General features: G+C 37.7%; 1 protein-coding gene across 1 annotated transcript in view; it reads right to left on the bottom strand.

The window, feature by feature from the left end:
- LOC123528704 (uncharacterized) overlaps positions 1-25128 on the bottom strand; it is a 47552-nt gene extending 22424 nt beyond the window's left edge. The window contains exons 1-6 of the mRNA XM_045308645.2: positions 24982-25128; positions 16415-16557; positions 15431-15648; positions 13047-13249; positions 9526-9669; positions 7387-7527 (exon numbers count right to left, since the gene is read on the bottom strand). Coding sequence (XP_045164580.2) covers positions 7387-7527; positions 9526-9669; positions 13047-13249; positions 15431-15648; positions 16415-16557; positions 24982-25092 — 960 coding nt within the window. The 5' untranslated portion in view covers positions 25093-25128. The remainder of the gene's footprint in view (positions 1-7386; positions 7528-9525; positions 9670-13046; positions 13250-15430; positions 15649-16414; positions 16558-24981) is intronic.

Genomic DNA, 25128 nt, shown 5'->3' with positions numbered 1-25128 from the left:
CTAAACTAGAAGATGCTTTTGTAGAAAAGCGCATGTCTCCCCAAAAGCGTAGTCATATAGGCAAAAAGTCAATAGGGGACAGGAGCAAAAGCCAAAGAGACACTGCTAGTTGGCTGCAAAAGGGATCATATACTTGGCATGTCCAATCATCTCACTAAGTTTCATTCTGGGCCTAGTGGTTCTCAAGTTATGAATTGGAAACAGTTTTCCATGTTCAGGCCCCAGTGACCTTGATCTTTGATCGAGTGACCCCGAAACAATTAGGGGTAATCTACTCTGCATGTCCTATGAAGTTTGAATGTTCTGGGTCAAATGGTTCTCAAGTTATTGATTGGAAACCGCTTTCCGTGTTCTGGTCCCTGTGACCTTGACTTTTGATCAAGTGACCCAAAAAGCAATAGCGGTCATCTACTCTACAGGTTTAATCATCCTGTGGAGTTTCAACATTCTGGGTCAAGTGGTTCTGAAATTATTGATCAGAAACTGTTTTCCTTGTTCAGGGCCCTGTGACCTTGACCTTTGATCTAGTAAACACAAAAATAATAGAGGTCATCTTCTCTGTAAGTCCTATCACCCTATGAAGTGTGAAGGTTCTAGGTCAAATGGTTCTCCAGCTATTGACTGAAAAAGAAGTGTGACAAACAGATGGCCCCTGTGACCTTGACCTTTGACAAAGTGATCCCAAAATAGATAAGGGGTCATCTACTCTAAGTCCTATCACCCTATGAAGTTTGAAGGTTCTAGGTCAAATGGTTCTCAAGTTATTGACCGGAAATGGATTTCCATGTACTGTCCGCTGCGATCTTGACCTTTAATAGTGACCCAAAAATCAATAGGGGTCATCTACTCTGCACATCCAAACATCCTATAAAGTTTCAACATTGTGGGTCAAGTGGTTCTCAAGTAACTGACTGGAAATGGTTTTCCATGTTCAGGCCCCTGTGACCTTGACTTGTAACAGTTACCCCAAAATCAATAATTTTAATAATTAAAAAAATTTACTCTGCATGTCCAATCATCATATGAAGTTTCAACATTCTGGGTCAAGTGTTTCTCAAGTTATTGATCGGAAATGGTTTTCCATGTTCAGGCCCCTGTGACCTTGACCTTTAACAAAGTGACCCCAAAATCAATAGGGGTCATCTACTCTGCATGACCAATCATCCTCTGAAGTTTCATCATTCTGGGTCAAGTGGTTCTCAAGTTATTGATCGGAAATGGTTTTCCTTGTTCAGGCCCCTGTGACCTTGACCTTTGATGCGTCTACTCTATAAGCCAGTTATTGATCGGAAACAGTTTTCCATGTTCAGGCCCCTGTGACCTTGACCTTTAACAAAGTGACCCCAAAATCAATAGGGGTCATCTACTCTGCATGACCAATCATCCTATGAAGTTTCATCATTCTGGGTCAAGTGGTTCTCAAGTTATTGACTGGAAATGGTTTTCCTTGTTCAGGCCCCTGTGACCTTGACCTTTGATGCGTCTACTCTATAAGCCCTGCCAACCTATGAATTTTGAAGGTTCTAGGTCAAATGGTTCTCCAGTTATTGATCGGAAATGAAGTGTGACAGACAGACAGGGAAAAAACAATGTGTCTCCCCCAGTGTGTGTGTGTGTGTGTGTGTGTTTGTGTCTGTGTGTGTGTGGGGGGGGGGGGGGGGGGGGGAAGAGACATAAATACTGCACTCAGAGTCGTGACTATTGCCTGCAAATAGTTTGTTTGGGTGTAGTGGCATTTTTCAACAGTATTTCAGTAGTGTAATGTCTGGCAGCTAACCAGTGCTCCTCGATTCTGAACTAGTACATCTATGTTCTTCACCACACAGGGGACTGATTATATGAAAATTAATCAAGTAAGTTATTATTAATAAACAAGAGCTGTCGCTAATGGTGACAAATGCCCCCGCAGCGCCTTGACCTTTGACCTGATGACCTTTGACCTGGTATCCCCAAAGTCAGTAGGGGTCGTGTACTCAATACGTACTATCAGCATGTGAAGTCTGAAGGTCCTGGGTGCAGTGGTTCGCGAGTAAAGTGCCTTCATGCAAAAAGTTAACGTTGTGACGAACGAACGAACGGACGGACAGTTGAAAACTAATATGCCTCCCTTCGGGGGCATAAAAACAATCATGATCATGATTACTTTCTTTTGTAAATGACAATTTGAACACAGACCTAAAATACTATTATTTGAACAGTGCAATAAATATTAAAATATTACTTTGAGGTTGATCTGATATATATACATATATGAAAGCTTAGCAATGTTTGCCAACCAACCATTTGCAGTCTCAGCTGATGGTGCCTTGTCATGAAATTCAAATTGCGCAGCTAAATGTAGTGATTACTACATCATACAATAGCATTATAGCGACCTTATCAGAACATGTTATAGACATTAATCAAAACAAGCAAATTTGATGAACTGGTATCCCCTGCCGAAAGGGCTTGAGGTGAGGAATTGCAAAAAAAAATATATACGGCAAAAAGTTAAGGATGTTACTAAGAAGCAAATAATTTCATTAGTCAAAATCATTTTAACAGAAAACAAATGCTATTTTTTTGTGGGGGTGGGGGCAGCGGGGTTGACCGGGTGAGGGTACAAAATTTCACATGTTTGATTATATTGATGGAAAATTAACAAAATGGGTGATGATCAGGGTGGTGGGCAAGTCTGAGTGGAGAGTGAGGTGGGGGAACAGTACAACTTTGCATGCTAATAAATATTCATGGAAGGTTTGAAAAAAAAAGAAAACAAGAGGACCATGATGGTCCTGAATCGCTCACCTCTTCCCACATGACCCAGTTTTGAGTATGACGTCGTTTTTTCTATTATTTGACATAGTGACCTAGTTTTTGAGCTCATGTGACCCAGTTTTGAACCTGACCTAGATATTATCAAGATAAACATTCTGACCAATTTTCATGAAGATCCATTGAAAAATATGGTCTCTAGAGAGGTCACAAGGTTTTTCTATTATTTGACCTATTGACCTAGTTTTCAAAGGTACGTGACCCTGTTTTGAACTTTACCTAGATATCAAGGTGAACATTCTCACTAATTTTCATGAAGATCTCATGAAAAATATGGCCTCTAGAGAGGTCACAAGGTTTTTCTATTTTTATACCTACTGGCCTAGTTTTTGACCGCACGTGACCCAGTTTCGAAACCTGACCTAGATATCATCAAGGTGAACATTCAGATCAATTTTCATGAAGATCCATTGAAAAATATGGCCTCTAGAGAGGTCAAAAGATTTTTCTAATTTTAGACCTACTGACCTAGTTTTTGACCGCAGTTGACCCAGTTTCAAACCTGACCTAGATATCATCAAGATGAACATTCAGACCAACTTTCATACAGATCCCATGAAAAGTATGGCCTCTAGAGAGGTCACAAGGTTTTTTTATTATTTGACCTACTGACCTAGTTTTTTATGGCATGTGACCCAGTTTCAAACTTGACCTAGATATCATCAAGGTAAACATTCTGACCAATTTTCATGAAGATCCATTCAAGGGTATGGCCTCTAGAGAGGTCACAAGGTTTTTCTATTTCAAGACCTACTGACCTAGTTTTTGATCGCAGTTGACCCAGTTTCAAACTTGACCTATATATCATCAAGATAAACATTCAGACCAACTTTCATACAGATCCCATGAAAAATATGGCCTCTAGAGAGGTCACAACGTTTTTTCATTATTTGACCTACTGACCTACTTTTTAATGGCACGTGACCCACTTTCGAACTTGACCTAGATATCATCAAGATGAACATTCTGACCAATTTTTATGGAGATCCATTCACAAGTATGGCCTCTAGAGAGGTCACAAGGTTTTTCTATTTTTAGACCTACTGACCTAGTTTTTGATCGCACATGACCCTGTTTCGAACTTGACCTAGATATCATCAACATGAACATTCAGACCAACTTTCATACAGATCCCATGAAAAATATGGCCTTTAGAGAGGTCACAAGGTTTTTCTATTATTTGACCTACTGACCTAGTTTTTGACGGCACGTGACCAACTTTCGAACTTGACCTAGATATCATCAAGATGAACATTCAGACCAACTTTCATACAGATCCCATGAAAAATATGGCCTTTAGAGAGGTCACAAGGTTTTTCTATTATTTGACCTACTCACCTAGTTTTTGATGGCACGTGACCCACTTTCGAACTTGACCTAGATATCATCAAGGTGAACATTCTGACCAATTTTCATGAAGATCTCATGAAATATATGGCCTCTAGAGAGGTCACAAGGTTTTACTATTTTTAGACCTACTGACCTAGTTTTTGACCGCACGTGACCCAGTTTCGAACTTGACCTAGATATCATCAAGATGAACATTCAGACCAACTTTCATACAGATCCCATGAAAAATATGGCCTTTAGAGAGGTCACAAGGTTTTTCTATTATTTGACCTACTGACCTAGTTTTTGACGGCACGTGACCAACTTTCGAACTTGACCTAGATATCATCAAGATGAACATTCAGACCAACATTCATACAGATCCCATGAAAAATATGGCCTCTAGAGAGGTAACAAGGTTTTTCTATTATTTGACCTACTGACCTAGTTTTTGAAGGCACGTGACCCACTTTCGAACTTGACCTAGATATCATCAAGATGAACATTCTGACCAATTTTCATGAAGATCTCATGAAATATATGGCCTCTAGAGAGGTCACAAGGTTTTTCTATTTTAGACCTACTGACCTAGTTTTTGACCGCACGTGACCCAGTTTCGAACTTGACCTAGATATCATCAAGATGAATATTCAGACCAACTTTCATACAGATCCCATGAAAAATATGGCCTTTAGAGAGGTCACAAGGTTTTTCTATTATTTGACCTACTGACCTAGTTTTTGAAGGCACGTGACCCAGTTTCGAACTTGACCTAGATATCATCAAGGTGAACGTTCTGACCAATTTTCATGAAGATCTTGTGAAATATATGGCCTCTAGAGAGGTCACAAGGTTTTTCTATTTTTAGACCTACTGACCTAGTTTTTGACGGCACGTGACCCAGTTTCGAACTTGACCTAGATATCATCAAGGTGAACATTCTGACCAACTTTCATAAAGATCCCATGAAAAATGTGACCTCTAGAGCGGTCACAAGCAAAAGTTTACGGACTGACGCACACCGCGCGATCACAAAAGCTCACCTTGTCACTTTGTGACAGGTGAGCTAAAAAAAGGAATGATTTTTTTTTTTTTAGGTGGGGGGTGGGGGGTGGGGAAGGGGTTGTGACCAAGGCAAGGTGGTGACCAGGTCCAGGTGTGGGCACAGACGCACGGACAACGCCATTTCAATAGCCCCCTCCCGATTTCATCGGCGGGGGATAATAATCTGAAATATGTGTCCATAGGGCACTGTTGCTGCCCTAATTCCCGTCACTGTATAGTCATATGTTTGTTGTTAAGTTTAACAATTTAAGATTAATTTAAGTTAACTTTCATATTATCTTGGGTTACGGATATAAGTCATAAAGAGGGTGGTGTGGGCTGAGATATGGATAACATCACCAAGAAACTTAAGATAAAAGAAACTGAAAGAGTGTGGTGGTGGGAGAGTAGGAGGGGTTAAATCCAAAATAACCCCAAAAAATTCTAAGTTGAAAAGGGGTATAACTCTGTAAAAATTCAAACCACCATTATGGGGATTGTATCTCCTGGTGAAGACTTTGATAGTAAATAACTGTTTTAAGTTTCAAGTCAAAAGCTTTGACAGTAACAGAGATATTTGACCTTATCAAAAACTTTAACCAAAAAGTGGGCATAACTGTCGAAATTCAAATCCGAGTTATGGGGATTGTTTAACCAAACCAACGGCAATGCCGACAGTGACGCAAACGCTGGGGTGAGTGCAATAACTCTACTTTTCTCTTCGGAAGTCGAGCTAAAAACAGTTATGCATCATTTTTCAAGGACCATAACGCTGGTCTGGCAGAGTGAAATCCCAAACAGAACACCAGATGCACAAATTCACATTCTATAAAACAATCCCTTAACATTTCATGACTCTACATAAATACTTTTTTAAGATACATGCAACACAAACTTAAATACCCTTTAAGGATATTTTTGACAATGTCAAGGGCCAAAACTTTAAAGTTGGCCGAGTGAAATCCCAAACAAAACCCCAGGTGCACAACTTCGGATGCTGGATAACATTCCTGTAATGTTTCATGATATAAGGTCAAATACTTTTAGATATGTGTGACACAAACTTTTAGGACCTTTTCTAAATCCTTGGCCATAACTCGGGTCTGGTTGAGTGAAATCCTAAATAAAACTCAAAGCACACAATTTTATATGGTGATCAACAATCCTATAAGGCTTCATGATTCTATGTCTTATACTTTTTTAGACATGCATGACAAATTTGGACAGACATCCAATGGAGACCTCTGGGCAAGGTAAAATCTGAGTGTCCCCTTCCTCAAAACTTTTTTGGTATGTGTTGCAGGGGAGGGAGTGATGATAAACCCATGTGTGTTTTCAACATGTATCTACAAACTTCTCCACATTAATCACAGGTGGGAATATATATACAGATATGTCTTCAACCAAAACTACGTATCACACTCACAAATATAGATCTGTAGATACCCCCTCTCCCTATTTAGCTAAGTGGGCAGGCACCTGCAAATACTAGTCTTATGTATCTGGTATTCACTCAAAAGACTGCCTAATATTGTAATGAATCCATGATTCAATGTGTAATTTCTAGAGTAATTTGCCTTTTACATCTGATTCATGCAGACCATTTTGCAAAACTGGGACTGACTACATTACTTGCAGACTACTGACAAAGCCAACACAACAGACTGCTGTAAATAAATTGGCAGGACACTGACAGCAATCTTACCAAAAATGACAATTCAAGAGATGAAGCTGTTTTTAAGTATTTCTATTTTTAGCTCTAAGTGGTCCCTTAAAGGGGCCACATACCCCTATTTGAAGAAAAGCGGGAGAGGACATAACAGTGATACTACAGACCAAGTTTGACGAAGATCCATCAAGCAGTTCAGGTATTTCTATTTTAAGCTACAAGAGATCAAATTGTCCACATATGAGAAAATGTGGCAAACGATTTTAGACCAAGTTTGATAAATCAATCAAACAGTTCAAGAGAAAAGTAAAAGATACAAATTGAGCTTTGTTTGTTTGTTTGTTTTGGGTTTAACGCCGTTTTTCAACAGTATTTCAGTCATGTAACGGTGGGCAGTTAACCTAACCAGTGTTCCTGGGTTCTGTACCAGTACAAACCTGTTCTCCGCAAGTAACTGCCAACTTCCCCACATGAATTATCAGAGGTGGAAATTGAGCTTTGTAATTACTTAACCTCACAAATATACTAACCTCTTTTTTGACACCATCAATAAGTACACCAATCTGCTCAGTATCTCGGCACACTTTGGCTACAGTCCATATGCTATCTAAGAATCGTTCCTCATCTTTGTCTGCTAGATACTGATGATGTATCCACAGCTTCAGAAGTTCCTGTAAGTAACATTCAATTCAATGGCAAAACAGAAAAAAATAAAGATGCAGGCAAACAGTTTTGGAAACATTCTAACAACATTATAATTATATATTTGGCAAGACTGAGAATGCATATATCAATACAATGTCTATGATATGCCCATATCTGACACATAAAAGCCCAAATTCTCACTTAATGACTTCCTAAAAGGATGACCTGTGCGACAAGCTTGAACAATTATTTAAGTCACTGACCTTAATCACTTCGCTTTGGATTTCCCCACAAACTGGGAATTAAATAAATGGTTGTAGTTAGTATGTACAAGTCTCCATGCCTATGTATTCTGGTAACATGGCAAGTGTATAAAAACAGACCACTACATTATACTGTAAAACTATCGGAAACTTGTCCCCTACAGAAACTAATCTTTACAAATTATGTGTGGTCCATTGTCACTCCTATTATAACATGAAGTGTGCTACATGTACCAGCTTTTGAGTCAATTGCTTCTATTATATTAGTTAACATTTTCACATACACATACTGTGAAATTAGAAGTATTTGTGGTAAACTAATTTTCCTGGATTCATTTGTAACTGGGTTGTGACAATCCACCTTGTAGCATTTACTGGCCTCTTCCCCTCAGAAAATATCTTTCAAATCAAAAAGGTTTCCCCTAAAACTGACTTCATATCCCTGTTTTTAATCCCTTTGCTAAAGTATCAAGCAATTTTACTCCATACATATCAAGCCCAGGATCCTTCCCTCATAATCTTTAAACAAGAGCACCACCTTGCGGGTGCTGACGCTCATCTGATTTTTTTGTATAATAGAAATATTGTCCTACCCATGATTTTCTAAGTCTAAAAAGGGCCATCACTCTTGCAAAAAGCAGGATAGAGTTATGTTTCTTGATGTACAGTGTCCACTTATGATGGTGAAAAACTGCTGCAAGTTTTAAAGCAATAGCTTTGATAGTTTATGAGAAAAGTTGACTTAAACATAATACTCAACCAAGAAAATGATTTCTAAGTCCAAAAGGGGCAATAATTATTGCAAAAAGCAGGATGGAGTTATGTTGCTTGCAGTACAGGGTCAGCTTATGATGGTGAACAAGAGTTGCAAGTTTTAAAGCAATAGCTTTGATAGTTTAAGAGAAAAAGTTGACCAAACATAAAACTTAACCAAGAAATCATATATTTTTTAAGTCCAAAAGGGGCCATAAATCTTCCAAAAAGCAGGATGGAGTTATGTTTCTTGCTGTACAGGGTCAACTTATGATGGTGAACAAGTGTTGCAAGTTTCAAGGAATAGCTTTGATAGTTTAGGATAAAAGCTGACCTAAACATAAAACTTAACCAAGAAATCTGATATTTTCTAAGTACAAAAGAGGCCATAAATCTTGCAAAAAGCAAGATGGAGTTATGTTTCTTGCTATACAGGGTCAGCTTATGATGGTGAACAAGTATTCCAAGTTTCAAAGCAATAGCTTTGATAGTTTAGGAGAAAAGCTGACCTAAACATAAAACTTAACCAGGCAACGCCGATGCAGACGCCGACAACCGCTCAAGTGATGACAATAAGTCATCATTTTTTTTCAAAAAATCAGATGAGCTAAAAATTCATGTCCAAACGAAGTAGCATAAAAGAATGACACATATAAAATGGTCTTGCCTGTTACAGATTTAAGATATTCTTTGACAAGAACCTAGATACACAGCCTGTTTAAATTTGTTTTCAAATTAGTAACACTATTCAATTTCAACTCAAAGAAGAAATGAAGTTAACCCTTACCATTCTGGACACGATTGATTCTGCCTTCGCGACCAGTGTAGATCATGATCAGCCTGCACATCCATGCAGTCTGATCATGATCTGCACTGTTTGCCATTCATTATCTTTTCGGTAAGCACCCCTTTTAACAGTTAATGGTACTGTCCAAATTGGAAGGACAAGTTCATTATATAAATTTCGCATGGTAAGGGTTAAGAAATTGATAAGGGACATTCATTTACCTGTGTACAACATGTGCGCTCTGGTTTCACCCAGTCCTGAATAAGGAAAACTTGTGCCAAACGTATACACAACTCCTGGTTTGTTGGCGTCTTTGCAAGGTGTGACATAACTTTAATACCATCATGACAGATTATTGTTTCGCACTGAAACAAGATGATAAAAACTTGTTAATTTCTGGCAATAAGAAAGTCTTTACCACATCCTTTTCCAGCAAGAGCTGTTCGTAAGACAGCAAATGCGCGACTATTTGAATTGTTGTCCAAGAAGCAGGAATATAACCCTTAATGATAGAATATCTATAGAGTTTCAATCCAGTACCTGTATTAGTTTTGGAGATAGAAACTTGCATGCAAAACTTTAACCAGAAGTTTTAAGTTCACAGGGGACAGAATCTGGCCACAATGCATGTCAGAGTTATGGGACTTGATGCACTAACCTAGTTTTATTACCCTGAAGATACAGTAAAGTTTCAATTCAGTATCTGCATTTGATTTGGAGATAGTAACTTGCATGCAAAACTTTAACCAGGATTTTCTAAGTCCAATAGGAGGCATAATTTGCCCAAAATACATGTCAAGAGTTATGGGACTTGACCCAGTGAGGTTGGTAATTGACCTTGTAAAGAAAACATAAGTTACAGAGCTATATGCCTTTAAGTAATAGCTATATGTATTTGCATGCAAAACTTTAACCAGTCCAAAACAGACATAATTTGGCCAAAATGCATATCAGAGTTATGGCTCTTGATGCTATCACCTAGTTATATGACCCCGAAAACACATGTTAAGTTTCAATTCAATATCTGCATAAGTTTTGGAGATAGTAACTTACATGTAAAATTTTAACCAGGATTTTCTAAGTTCAAAAGGGGGCATAATTTGGCCAAAATACATGTCAAGAGTTATGGACTTGACCCATTGAGGTTGTTAATTTACCTAGAAAAAGAAAACATAAGTTTCAAAGCTATATGCCTTTAAATGATAGCCATAATTATGTACTTGCATGCAAAACTTTAACCAGTCCAAAAGGGGCATAATTTGGCCAAAATGCATGTCAGAGTTATGGCTCTTGATGCTATCACCTAGTTCTATGATCCCGAAGACACGTGAAGTTTCAATTCAATATCTGCATAAGTTTTGGAGATAGTAACTTACATGTAAAACTTGAACCAGGATTTTCTAAGTTCAAAAGAGGGCATAATTTGGCCAGAATACATGTCAGAGTTATGGACTTGACCCAGTGAGGTTGGTAATTGACCCAGAAGAAGAAAACATAAGTTTCAAAGCTATATGCCTTTAAATGATAGCCATATGTACTTGCATGCAAAACATTAACCAAGGTGTGATGCCGACGCCGATGCCAGGGTGAGTAGAATAGCTAGACTATTCTTTGAAAAGTCAAGCTAAAAAGTATCCCTTAAGTCATTGTGATAACAATGGAGGTTAAAAGCAAGTAATTTTGTCTTTAAATGGGCAAATTACCAGATTTAAGAACAAATTCTACAAGAAAATTGTTGAACTGGTATCTACCATCATGTTTTTTCTCAGTTTAATGTTACTGGGCTTCAGTAATGAATGAATTCAAGGCATGAGGTTCTGAAACTGATTTAAACTAGAAAATGCTTTTGTAAAAAAGCGCATGTCTCCCCCAATGCAAAGTCCTATAGGCAAGAAGTCAATAGGGGTCAAGAGCGAAAGTCAAAGAGACACTGATGGTTGGCTGCAATAGGGATCATCTACTTGGCATGTCCAGTCATCCCGCTAAATTTCAACACTCTTGGCCTAGTGGTTCTCAAGTCACTGTTCAGGCTCCTGTGACCTTGACCTTTGATCAAGTGACCTCAAAATAAATAGGGGTCATCTACTCTGCATGTCCAATCATCCTATTAAGTTTCAACATTGTAGGTCAAGTGGTTCTCAAGTTATTTCCAAAATATGATTTTACATGAACAGGCCACTGTGACCTTGACCTTTAATAGACTGACCCCAAAATCAATAGGGGTCATCTACTCTTAATGTTCAATCATCCTATGAAGTTTCAACATTCTGGGTCAAGTGGTTCTCAAGTTATTGATCGGAACTGGTTATCAATGTTCAGGCCCCTGTGACCTTGACCTTTGACGGAGTGACCCCAAAAACAATAGGGGTCATCTACTCTTCATGACCAATCATCCTATGAAGTTTCAACATTCTGGGTCAAGTGGTTCTCTAGTTATTGATCGGAAATGGTTTTCAATGTTCAGGCCCCTGTGACCTTGACCTTTGACGGAGTGACCCCAAAAACAATAGGGGTCGTGTACTCCAGCAGCCCTACAACCCTATGAAGTTTGAAGGTTCTAGGTCAAATGGTTCTCCAGTTATTGCTCGGAAATGACGTGTGACGTACGGACGGACGGAAGGACGGACAGGGCAAAAACAATATGTCTCCTGGGGGAGACATAATTATCAAATTGTTGTATTGTCCACCGTCAAATAGGTATTTGTCGATTTCAAGTTGTTGGGCATTAACATGAATGATTTAAAGAGCTGAGGTGTTGCCAAGGTGCAGTGGCAGTGATATGCCTTGTGTGGAGCAATAGGTCTAAGCCCTGAAGAAGCAAACTTGTTATAGAAACATCCGGACCTTTTATCCTATAATTTCTGGACAGTCCTTACCTCTGGTTTAAGGAATTTTAGCTGCATTTCGGGTAAAATAGGGTGAAATTTTTTAATGAACAAGAGCTGTCACTAATAGTGACAAATGACCCCCGCAGCACCTTGACCTTTGACCTGGTGACCTTGACCTTTGACCCCAAAGTCAATAGGGGTTGTGTACTCAATAAGTACTATCAGTATGTGAAGTTTGAAGGTCCTGTGTGCAGTGGTTCGCGAGTAAAGTGCCTTCATGCAAATAGTGAACATTGGCCCCTATGATCTTGACCTTTGACCTGGTGACCCCAAAGTCAACAGGGGTCGTGTACTCAATAAGTACTATCAGCATGTTAAGTTTGAAGGTCCTGGGTGCAGTGGTTCACGAGTTAAGTGCCTTCATGCAAAAAGTTAATATTGTGACGAACGAACTAACGGACAGACAGTTGAAAACTCATATGCTTCCATTCGGGGGCATAAAAACAACACTTTCCTGTAATCCACCAAACATAAACAATGTAAAGTGTAATAAACAGAAACCTGCTTCCTTAAATCTGGAGGAACTTACAGTTGCTAAATGACTAAGCATTTGCATGTAAACTAGAAACTCTGACATCAAAACCTGAAAGAGCTGTCTGACCCGACCTGTTGCAATATAATTGTCAAGCTAAAACTAATCCTGGCGATGCAGCAGACGCAGCCAAATCCCAATGTCTACTTTCTTGTCAGTTTTTGCCAAGAGCTATTTTATATTTGTCTATTGGGAATGTAGTATAATATGGTGAAATTCTACCTGTCCATATGAGCTCTGGGACATGATGCACAAGTGAAACAATTGATGTCACCCACCCTTGAATGGCTCGTAACACCACCACTATAGAATATAATCTTACCACTTCCTGCATTTTGCCATACTCCTGCTGTTTATACAGTATGAAGATTTGGTGCTCCTTGATTTTCAGATCATTTTGCAGAGCTGGGTGTTTCAATGACCAGTCACACAGATTCAGGGCAAACTCTTCACAATTTTCTTTCATCATGATCTCAATCCTCAACTTCAGTATATCAGGGTCTTCCTTCTGTATATACTCCAGACCTGTAAGCATTGAAATGCATCCATTATTTCTGCACACTATTTTTCTAAAGTTTAAACATTTGTACTGTGTTGAGATAATCTACAATATGTAAGTATCATCATTCATCAGGGGTTTTATTAATGAAGTACAAGTTGCAAGAAGAAGGGATTCATGGTGGCCTTCTTCTTTAGAACTTGACTTGCTACAGGGAAAGTGTCCGGGATTCAGATAACCATAGCACGGAAAAAACCTCTGCCTCGCAGCCTTTAATGAAACTTCCGACAGTATCTATTAAAGAAAATGCTGCTCATCAAAGACATTTTCTCATGCCTACAGCAGAAGTCTTAGCTTACTTTTCTGTTGCAAGCTTTAACTCTTACACTAGAGCTGACATGTCTTTGCATACAGAGTTTCCATTCAATACTGTGCAATCAACCCATTTTTGGGCATGAAATTTCATGGTTTGGGCCAAAATGACTGTTAGTAATAGTAATGAATTTGTGGATTTCAAATTTTTAAGAAAAACTTGGAATTTTATTTGGTCTTTATTATCATTTAACTTTACTGACTCAACAATCATGAAATCTACAAGAATTTGTCCACCACAAATAATGTTTTCACAGAAGCTGAAAGCAGGCAGCTATGTAACAATTAATTTAAACCAAAATGTTCTTGTCTTCATAGACCAAAGACATAAAGATTACAAAGTAGGAGATGAAAACACACAACTTCTGCAAGCAAGGAAGATGATCAACACTGTATGACATGTGCCCCATGAAACGCCTGACAGAATAATTATGTACTTGCATGCAAAACTAAACTAAATAAAATCACAAAACGAAATCAATTATTATGTTGATAGCCATCTGGTGTTATGATTAATACAAGTTTCATTTGACACAGATGGCATCTGTAGGTGATGCGTACATAAGGTACAGGTGTCGTTGTACATTGTGAAGTCCAATCAGGAGTGTCACTATGTGGTGAGATATATGCCCTACACTGCACCGCAGCTTCTAGTGTGGAATAAAACCTTCAAGAGGTTCAGTACGACTTCTGTACTGATAACATTAACTTCATTAAGGCAAAAAGAGATAGCAGCGAAAATGTTATTTTCCTATATTCTGTTTATCTGTAATGTTATTTTAATAATATAATTTTCACATCTATTCTAATACTGTTGCCCTCATTTGATTGTGTACCTATGTATAATGTATTTGCGAAAGTTTTGTCTCATGTATTTGCAAATATGCAAAACCCTAAGAGAATTTAAAATGAACTTGTATACTTGTAAAATCTCTCTACAGGGGACAATTTAATTTTAGCGATAACTCGTCCTGCAGGAGTACTTTGTTGTTTGTTTTGGGTTTAACGCCGTTTTTCAACAGTATTTCAGTCATGTAACAGCGGGCAGTTAACCTAACCAGTGTTCCTGGATTCTATACCAGTACAAACCTGTTCTCCGCAAGTAACTGCTAACTTCCCCACATGAACCAGAGGTGGAGGACGAATGATTTCAGACACAATGTCTTTTATCAAATTGTCAAGGAGAACATACGCCCCGCCCGGGGACGAACTCACGACCCCATGATCCTTAGACCGACGCTCTCCCTACTGAGCTATGCGAGCAGTGCAGGAGTACTGACTAACAATTGTTACTTGTCCTTCAATAAAGTTTACTATTCCTGCTATTGTGGAGTGTTTGAAATTTTTATGTGGACAAAAATCGTAGATGTTCAGTGTATCAAATACTGCAAAATACTTGATGAAATCGATGTCTGATGTTGTATGCTTCATAGCACCACCACACAGGCACCTGCAAGTACTTACTCACATCCCATTTCATTTTGTATGAATGAAACACACAGAGTAAGTAATAAACAGCCATTAACTCTGACATTACAGCAGCTTGCAATTTTTTTCTGCCATGATGATCTCATTAATTGGTACATTCATGGCATAACTAATTTGTATTGGATCTCTATTTCTACTCGTCCTGCTTGATGACCTAACAAAAGATTCCACTTGTCGGCAGACCATTTCTTCTCATCAATATAAGCGGACAAGTGAAATTTTTGTCGTCTGCTATATCTGAACCACTAAAACATTACAGCGAGTATGATCCACTGGCCATGAGCAATAATGAATATACCTATCAAGTACAACAATCTTGGCTTTTATCATAGTAAACATGTACTTACAATCGTCTGTGTCCTCTTCGTCTCCTGACATAATCTTACTCAGAACCGGATGTGTCCAGTGACTCTCCATTAGATCCAGTATCAGCTGAAACTTGTAAAATCCAAGCTGTGACAAGATCTTGTGAACATCTTCCACCGTAGTCGAGAAATTCTTCTTTACTTTACTGTCATCATCAAGCTGTGCCCACTGGATGTTTAGAACTGTTTTTGCACACATCCTATCATTTAAAATGCAAATAATTTATATCGACTGATCAAAATGTAAATATGGCCCATTGGGATTATTGTCTGCTTGAATAAGTATCTCAGTATTATAAACTCATGCTCTAACTACACTACATAATGTTTCAAAATCTAAAAAATATTTCAATTAAAATAGCTTTTTATTCTTCTGTGAAATTAGGGACACATTTATTCACTAGTAAAAGAATACCAGGTATCCTGGATTCACTGAGAAATATAAAATGAAGTGACAAACTAAAGAGACTAAGATTTATTCTGCATTTCAGTTTTACATTAAGTAAGTTAAGTCTATACATGTATCATTAAATGAGCAATTGTGGCTTCCAGATAAGTCTATACATTCTATCATTAAATGAGCGATTAGGAATGGCTTCTTTTCTAAGCCAACAAATTGTATACATGTATCATAGAATTATTTCCTTTGTAACTCAGTAACTTTTCAGTACCAGCTGAATGGTGGCAGAGCCTGTTCATTTTCATCCATCAGAGGTTCCTCAAAACCCTGTCTTGTCTTTTAAACTGTATGTTCAAAATATTAACTGCATTTTTGGTTTGGTTGGAAAATATAGTTTGAAGGAAATCTTAAGGAATAAAATACTTTTTGGAGGGAGGAAAGGGACAGAATTTCAGCCCCAAAACAGTAAAATTAACTACAACAACACTGGTTCAACTAAATACGACTTCAATTTTTTGCTACATGTAATTTTCTAAAGCAGTACGTAGCCTATTTAGTGATCTTACCCAAAGATGAATTTACAGAGCTGGTCCCTGGCTGAACCAGCTGTCAGGTCTTTGTATATGGAAGCCAGCTGGTTAAGTGCCACCCACAACACTGTAATCTGATCATCATACTGTTCTGTAACTTTCTGTGCCCTCTTCAAAATCTAAAAGAAAAGAAACAGTCATCTTAGCCCAATGTTCAAGGGGGGAAAATGCCAAATAAATTTAGTAAGTACACTTGAACTTGGATAACTCAATAACCTCCCTTTGCTTAAACTTTTTGTACTGCTTGGCAAAATATTACAAAACTGTCCATCATTGCTAAAATACTGCTGCCTTTTACAAAATCACTCCTCCCTTCAACTGTATTATAGTATAAATAGCACCATTTTTCTTTAAACAAACAAAGGTCTAAGTCAAATCAACATTATCCATCACATTTCTTTTGACTGTATTCAATGGTGTATGTTTTTAAACACGCTTTCAGATTTACAATTAAAGGCAAGATATAACAGGGCTCAACTTTAACTCTGTAGAGCACTTCCCCATAGGGCAACTTCAACTATATTTTTACTTGTCCAAACCCAATTTTTGCTTGCCCAAAAAGTATTTCGGAGGAGTGTGTGGGGGGAGGGGGCTTCTTGGGATCTGTATTTCACTTGCCCGATGGGCAACTGATTAGGATGTTTGCCTGCCCGCACTCCGCTTTTACTTGCTCTGGGCAATAGGGCAGTTGTTATGGTGGAACCCATGATAATATTATAAAATGCTTGTACCCCCAGACTGGAATAGGCCAACATACCCAGCCTCTTTGTTTGTTATAACAATGAACACTATGTGCCTGGTCTTTATTTCATACTTACATCCGAATGTTAAGAAACTTTGCAGATCTTACGCCAAACTTCATATTTTATAAGACAGAAAAGTACTTTATATCGCCCCCTTATATCAAGCCCTTTTCTTCAGTTCTGTTGGTATGGTAATAGCGGGAAATGGCACTATAACAACTAAAATCGGGTAAAATCGCATCGCATTGAAAACAATGTTTAGGTGAAGAAACATATTTTGGGGAGGGGAATGCCCCCACCCACCCAAGGCCAAAAACAAGAGCTGTTTGTAAAATATGTATGCTCGCATGATGGGTTGTCCAATTTTCAGTCCAGTAATTACTATGACCATTGACCTACTACTACGAACCTTGACCTACTGTCCCCAAATAACAAGGATCATCAACTTAATTCACCCAATCATGCTAGAAAGTTTGAGGATACTGGGTAAGTGGTTCTCAAATTATTGAGTGGAACGAATTTAATGGTTCAGGCCCCTGTGACCTTGACCTTTGACTTAATGTCCCCAAAAACACTAGGTCATCTTCTGCTTCATTAAGCCCAATCATGTTATCAAGTTTGAAGGTTCTAGGTCAAGTGATTCTCAAGTTACTGAGTAAAAACAGTTTCAAAGTTCTGGCCCCTGTGACCTTTACAACTGACTTACTGACCCCAGAAACAATAGGGGTCATCAACTTCATAAGCCCAATCATGTTATCACGAGGTATTAAAGTTATTGATTTGAAATGATTTTAAAGGTTCAAGCCCCTGTGACCTAGGTTTTTGACCTAATGACCAAAGAAACAATACAGGTTTTCTACTTCAGTAAGCCTAATCATACTATCAAGTTTGAAGGTTCTGGGTTGCGTGGTTCTCAAGTTATTGAGGGAAAACCATTTTCAATATTCAGGTCCCTGTAACCTTGAACTTGGACCTATAGACCCTAAAAACAATAGGGGTCATCTACCGCATAACCCAATCATGCTACCAAGTTTGAAGATACGGAGTCAAACCATTTTCAAGGTTCATGCCCCTGTAACCTTAACCTTTGACCTACTGATCCTCAAAAACTGTACTGTCATCAACTTCATAAGCCCAACCATGCCATAAAGTTTGAAGGTTCTGGATCAAGTGGTTCTCAAGTTATTGGGCAGAAGCACTTCATTCTACAGACTGATCACCGATCGACATACTGACCGATGCAACCTAAAGGTGCAAAGCAATACACCCCGTCTTTTTGAAGGGAAGCATAAAAACACCGCTATCAAGGAGAAGTTTAAACACGACTTGGACACACTTGCTAGTAATGTAAGAATTTTTGCAAGTTTGGAGGTATTGCTACTGTACCTTTTCCTTTACAATTTTATTACACAGATGCACACCTAAACTCTGCACTAAAAAGAAAGCAATGCAGAAGACATTTTCTACAACTCTACCTTTTTTTAGGACAGGAAAATATTAACAATTCAAAAGAGGGAGGAGCTACAGTCAGTTGTCTTTCTACATTCAGTAAGGTCACTAGCAGTTGGAGAGACCCCCATATCCCCATGCTTGGCTTTAATGGTCATTTTCAAGTTTAGGGGTCATTCTTATACACTAATGAAACAGGACATTTGTGAACACCTGGGGTGGATGGCGCAGGCAGTTACCACTAAAACTGTACTCTCTTCTAATTGAGCAGTCACCAATCATGTTTGTGGGTATAATATCTCGGTCAAGTTTGATAACCAGCTGGACTGTCCCAGAGGCTCTAACATTCTGGCCCTTGAAATACCCAAACTTGTGAAAACTGACAATGTACGCTCTCTAACTCGAGTAGTTCTTTTCTAGTGTTCACCAAACTTAGTCATATGTTAACACATAAAATGAGTTGAATAAAGTAATGTTCCACCAATAATTCTGAAGTATGGGCTCTAGACATACACTCTTTGGTTGCTTACATTATCTTAATGTACACTGGAGGACCAAAAACAGTATGTTGAAATTTGTAAACACAAGAGTACTTTCTATGTCTCTACAATATTTATCCAAGATGAAACTCTGACATTTTTGAGATATTAAATCATGCTTTCATTCCGGTGTGTTGATCACTTTGGAAGCATGTAGTGTTTGACCTTCCATTTATCGGTCCATCTTCAGTGATTTTTTTCAGTTTTGGTGGAAGGGGGTCGGTGCCCTTTGGTGGGGGAAAAATACGACGTAAAACGTACCCGCCCGCTTAGCTCAGTAGGTAGAGCGTCGGTCTACGGATCGTTGGGTCGCGAGTTCGATCCTCGGGCGGGGCGTATGTTCTCCGTGACTATTTGATAAACGACATTGTGTCTGCAATCATTAGTCCTCCACCTCTGATAATTCATGTGGGGAAGTTGGCAGTTACTTGCGGAGAACAGGTTTGTACTGGTACAGAATCCAGGAACACTGGTTAGGTTAACTGCCCGCCGTTACATGACTGAAATACTGTTGAAAAACGGCGTAAAACCCAACACAAACAAACAAACAAAACGACGTAAAACTAAGAAAAGGGGAATTTTCATTTGTGATGAAATAAACTATAGTTTCAAGTTTATTGATAAATTTAGTGCCCATAAGAGCATGTGACAGGACAAATAACACAATGTAGCATATCAATACCAGATAACCAAAAAAGTTTTCAAATGTGGAGGTTAAGACATCCATTAGACTACCAAAATTTACAACAGACATTAGGTCCCTAAGCAAGTCGGTGAGTGGCTGTTTTTTTTATTTCTGTCCAATTCTGACATTTGCAGTCACTGTTACATTTGACCTGTCACAATAAAAACAAACTGTAAAAAAAATGTATGCGTTGGACTAGTCCCTTCCCAAAGCATAAAATCAAACCCTGACTGACTAGAAGATGGAAAACTCAACACCACCCGGCCAAACAAATAGAATGCAAATCATTTACAGACTAACATTCAACAGCGTTGTTGTGCAGAATAATAAAGCGCTTCGAGGACTGATTATACCAAACCGGAAGTGACTACATAGTGTTACATGTGAAGTAGTCCAAGAAATAGTTCCATGCTGTTGATAAAATATAACAGAAACAAGTGAAATATGATGTGACAGTTACATTTTTGGTTTAGTTTGATTGCAGATTATATTGAGAAAAGATCTAAGCAACTGTCACAGTGCATTTCCATGTTTTAGTATATTTTTTTTATTAAAGTGTCTACCTACGCGTACTTGTTCGATTAGCATTTTCATGGAAGCATTTTCAGACGGTGTTGTTTTTCTGAATAAATTATTTTTCTTATATTCAACATAACATGTCAATATTTTTTTATTTCTGGTAAGTAGACATGTTATACTAAAAGGCTATATATGGTTTCCATACCTTTGAAATGCTCTAAAGTACAGAAAATGGTGTCTGAAAATTTAATTCCCTATATGAAATAAAGAAGGAATCGAATTGGTAGAGTGTAACCTCGATGATTCTGATTTATCAAGGGAAGTTACTCCAACCGGTGTCGATGTAAACAAAACGCGAGATACCGCGGTGAACTGTTTTCTATATGAAAATAAATAAAATAAACTAGCTAGTGATTTAATTGATTGGCAATTTTTTTTATTTTCGGAGGGGAATTTTAGGCATCGGAAAGGGGAAAAAAACATACTATTTTGAGGGGGGAATGGGGCCGAATTTCGCCGAATATTTTGGTGAAAAAAACCGCTGATCTTTCACACATTTCCAGGTACTCCAGTCCTACAGAAAGCATGAATCTTGGTAAACATCAATATGAAGTGGACATTCTCATATAATTCAAGTTTCATGTGAGATTTTTTTGGACTTTGTATTCTTTGTCATTAACTTGTGTACTCGACTCCTGAAACATTTTCATCCAATTCAAATGAAAATTGACACAATCTTTGATTCAACAACGCCAAGTAAACAACACAGACATGTGCATATAATTGGGAGATTCCTGTACAAAGATATTTTTCAGTTAGGCCCCATGTCTGCACTTAATATTATTGTATGATGTTTTTCAAGAGACATTTGTAATGAAATATTAAACTCTGTCTTTGTCTTGCTTTAAAATAACTTCAGTTTCATATGGGCTTTCAGACAATTATTGGTTTAGCCCATTTCACTCTTCAATACACAGCAACATGCTAGGTTAGTTGAATAGTTTGTCTACTGATTTTCCAGGTTTTAGACGAGCAGTCCTAGGACTGATGTATCAGCTATTTTAAGTTCAGAATCAAATGGAGAGCATTTGAATAAGCTTTAAGAAATTTGTCAGCCTTTTTTATTAACAAGAGCTGTCCATAAGACAGCACGCTGCACTTTTTTCCAGTGCTTTACTCTGAATTAGTGCTTTGCCGGTAAAAACCTTAATAAAACTTCAACCAAAAAATTCTACATTAAAAAGGGGCATAACTGTGTCAAAATTGAAATCAGAGTTATGGGGATTGTTTCTCCTGGTGTAGACTTAGTTAGTTAATAACCATTTTAAGTTTCAAGTCAAAGGCTTTGATAAGAACAGAGATATTTGACTCTATCAAAAACTTTAACAAAAAAAATCTAAGTTAAAAAGGGACTTAACTCTGTCAAAATTCAAATCAGAGTTATGAGGATTATTTCTCCTGGTGTATACTTTGATAGCAAATAACTATTTTAAGTTTCAATTCAATAGCTTTGATAGTAACAGAGATATCTGACTTTATCAAAAACTTTAACCAACCGCAAAAGCAACGCGAGTGCTACATCTCTACTTTTTCTTTGAGAAGTATCTGTATCTGTCTGTATCTGTATTAGTTACGTAGTAGAAGTCCAATTCTGGCACAATAACTATGGGTTTGCACGTAGGGAAATTAGTCCCTTTTCTGTACGGCACATTTAAAGCCGTGTAGTGTCTCTGCGCGTATTTGACTGTCATTTAGGGCGTTCCAGTCAGGTATTGTTTTAAAAAAAAACTGTTTCTGTAAACTTCAGTTTTAGCAAGTTCCACTTTATAACACTGAGAATTATTTGTTTGTAATTTAGACACAATATTACTGGTTTTAAAGTTGTCAAATGTTTTCACTTTGATTTGCCTTTTAGCTGGAATTTTTTGGAGGAACTCGTAAGCCTTGATTGCTGGTACCATACCCCTGGTGATTTTGAATAGCATTATAAGTCGTTTTTCTTTCCTTCTATCTTGAAGAGGTGGTAAGCCAAGTTCATTAAGCATTTCAGTTACACAACCCTCATACCGAGATTTATAATCGTTTTTAATAAATCTAGCTGCTTGTAGTTGAATTTTTTCCAGATTAGTAATATCACTTTGTTTATAGGGGTCCCATACAATAGCCGCATATTCAAGTGTTGACTTTATTAATGCAACATATGCTAACAGAAAGTTATTATCTTTTGTGTTGAGCTACTTTCAGGATTTTTTTCTGTCAGATTTATTATTATTATTAAACCACATTTAGCACTCTTTTCATGCACATGTACATGTTCAAAAGTGTTTTACAGAATAAATTGCAAACTAAACAAACAAAGTATGCATTCAAAAAAATGCATTCCACATTAACAAAAATCATGAATGTAAAACATAGATAAAACAAGATTTGAACCTCCTTGTTCTCTTAACTTTATCAAAATAATGTTTAATCATTGCTGTATGCAGTTTCACATATCCCAAACTCTTTTATTTAGATTACACAGCTTCCAGTTTGTTCACAATTTACGAGAAATTCTTCTTTAGTTTTCAAATTAATGAATTGTATTTGCCTTTGAATGTGTTTATCATGAAAATGGCACCAAGTATATATTAAAACAAGAGCTGTCGGAGGACAGCAACGCTCGACTATTCAACAGCCTTGTCAATTGAATGAATACAAAAGTTGAAAAAGGGGCATAATTTTGTAAAATGCAAAGTAGAGGTATTGAACCTCTGTACTGCATGTCATATCATGACAGTGAACAAGTGTGTGAAGTTTCAATCCTTTCCAATTTGTGGATACTGAGATACCAGCTTACATACAAAAACTTAACAAAAAACTGCTAAGTCAAAGGGGCATAATTTTGTAAAAATGCCAAGTAGAGTTATGGGACCTTCACAGTGCATGTTAGATCATGACAGTGAACAAGTGTGTGAAGTTTCAATCCATTCCAATTAGTGGATACTGAGATATCAGATTACATACAAAAATTTAACCAAAAACTGCTAAGTCGAAAAAGGGGCATAATTTTGAAAAAAAAGAGAGTAGATTTATGGGACTTGCTTAGTGCATGTCAGATCATGATAGTGAACAAGTATGTGAAGTTTCAATCCATTCCCATTAGTAAGTACTGAGATACCAGCTTACATACAAAACCTTAACCAAAAATTTCTAAGTCGAAAAAGGGGCATAATTTTGTAAATAAGCAAAATAGAGTTATGGAACCTGTGCAATGTAGATCAGTTCATCACAGTGAATAAGTGTGTGAAGTTTCAATCCATTCCCACAAGTGGTTACTGAGTTACCAGCTTACATACAAAACCTTAACCAAAAATTTCTAAGTTGAAAAAGGGGCATAATTTTGTAAAAAAGCAAAATAGAGTTATGGAACCTGTGCAATGTAAGTCAGTTTGTCACAGTGAATAAGTGTGTGAAGTTTCAATCCATTCCCACAAGTGGTTACTGAGATACCAGCTTACATACAAAACCTTAACCAAAATCGGGACGCCGACGCGGACGCCGACGCATGGGCGAGTGCAATAGCTCACTATTCTATGAATAGTCGAGCTAAAAATGAAAATTTAAGTCAGCTCTTTTTTTATTTATCCCAGCTTCCCTGACCCATATAAGCTATTCTAAAAAATATTCCCCTCACCCTGTGGAAGCAGTTTTCTTAAAGGCAAATACCCCCTCTTCCTGAGACATTTTACCCCCACTGTCCCCCTTCCACACCTTGATATTTCAAAATACCCACTACCTTTCCTCAAAAATCTCCCCTCCCCATCTGGTCCCTCCAAATACCAATATACCCCCTCCCCCGGCTTGAGAACTGCTTCCACACTACACAAGCAAAATAACCCCGCCCCCCTGTTCCCTTTACCTATAAATTAACCCCTGTCCAAACAAATTGCTTCCATGGGGGCTGGATATTTTTTTCTGGAATAGCTCATTAGGCCTACATAATCTCAGACTAGCCTTTCACAAGTTTTTGATAATTCCGAAACTCAGGCTGGAATTCAATCAGCATTATGATTTAATCAATTTGATTGAAAATCCTTTCCCCTCAATTGTCAAACCTATAACATGTCACCTATCAAATTTGTTCTGTTGTCTCTAGTCTATGACCCAACAACTTGAACAAGCTAACACAATACAGGCCTCATTTTTTTTAAAGTTTAGGCAGAAGTCTTTTTTAATGTAATTATTATTACATTCTAATAATCATTTAAACACTCCATTTGAAGACAATACTCTTTTGACATTTTTTTCGAAAATACATCAATCTGTTTTATTGCTTTCTTTTCTGCTTTTAATTTTCCTGCACACGGAAGCCATGACAGTTACTTTGCATAATTTTCTATGTGGAATTCAAGTGATTTTTTACCAATTTCAAAACATTCTGAACAAACACTTTAAAGCAACATTAAATGTTATATTCATATAACATTTTGCAATAATATAGTCTTAAATTCAACATGCCATTTGATCAAGAATTGGAAGAAAATTTGCGTGCGTGACGAAATGCAAGTTAGCCATGGATCTTCCTGTGTGGAGGGGGTCGGTCAACTTTACGGCAATTTTCCTCACCTTTGTAAACATATCAACGTAGGCATGCGTTGATACTTGCGGCTCAGTGCCTTTTCCTTGATATTTTTCAGCCACATCTCGCAAATCTTTCAGTAAAACCGAAAAATCCATTATTTTCCACGACTACATGCGAATGCATAACAAATA

Source organism: Mercenaria mercenaria, chromosome 13 (assembly GCF_021730395.1).
Source record: "Mercenaria mercenaria strain notata chromosome 13, MADL_Memer_1, whole genome shotgun sequence".
Classification (NCBI taxonomy): Eukaryota; Metazoa; Mollusca; class Bivalvia; order Venerida; family Veneridae; genus Mercenaria; species Mercenaria mercenaria.
Note: the sequence above shows the minus strand (reverse complement) of the source record. Positions and strands in the feature narration are given on the sequence as shown.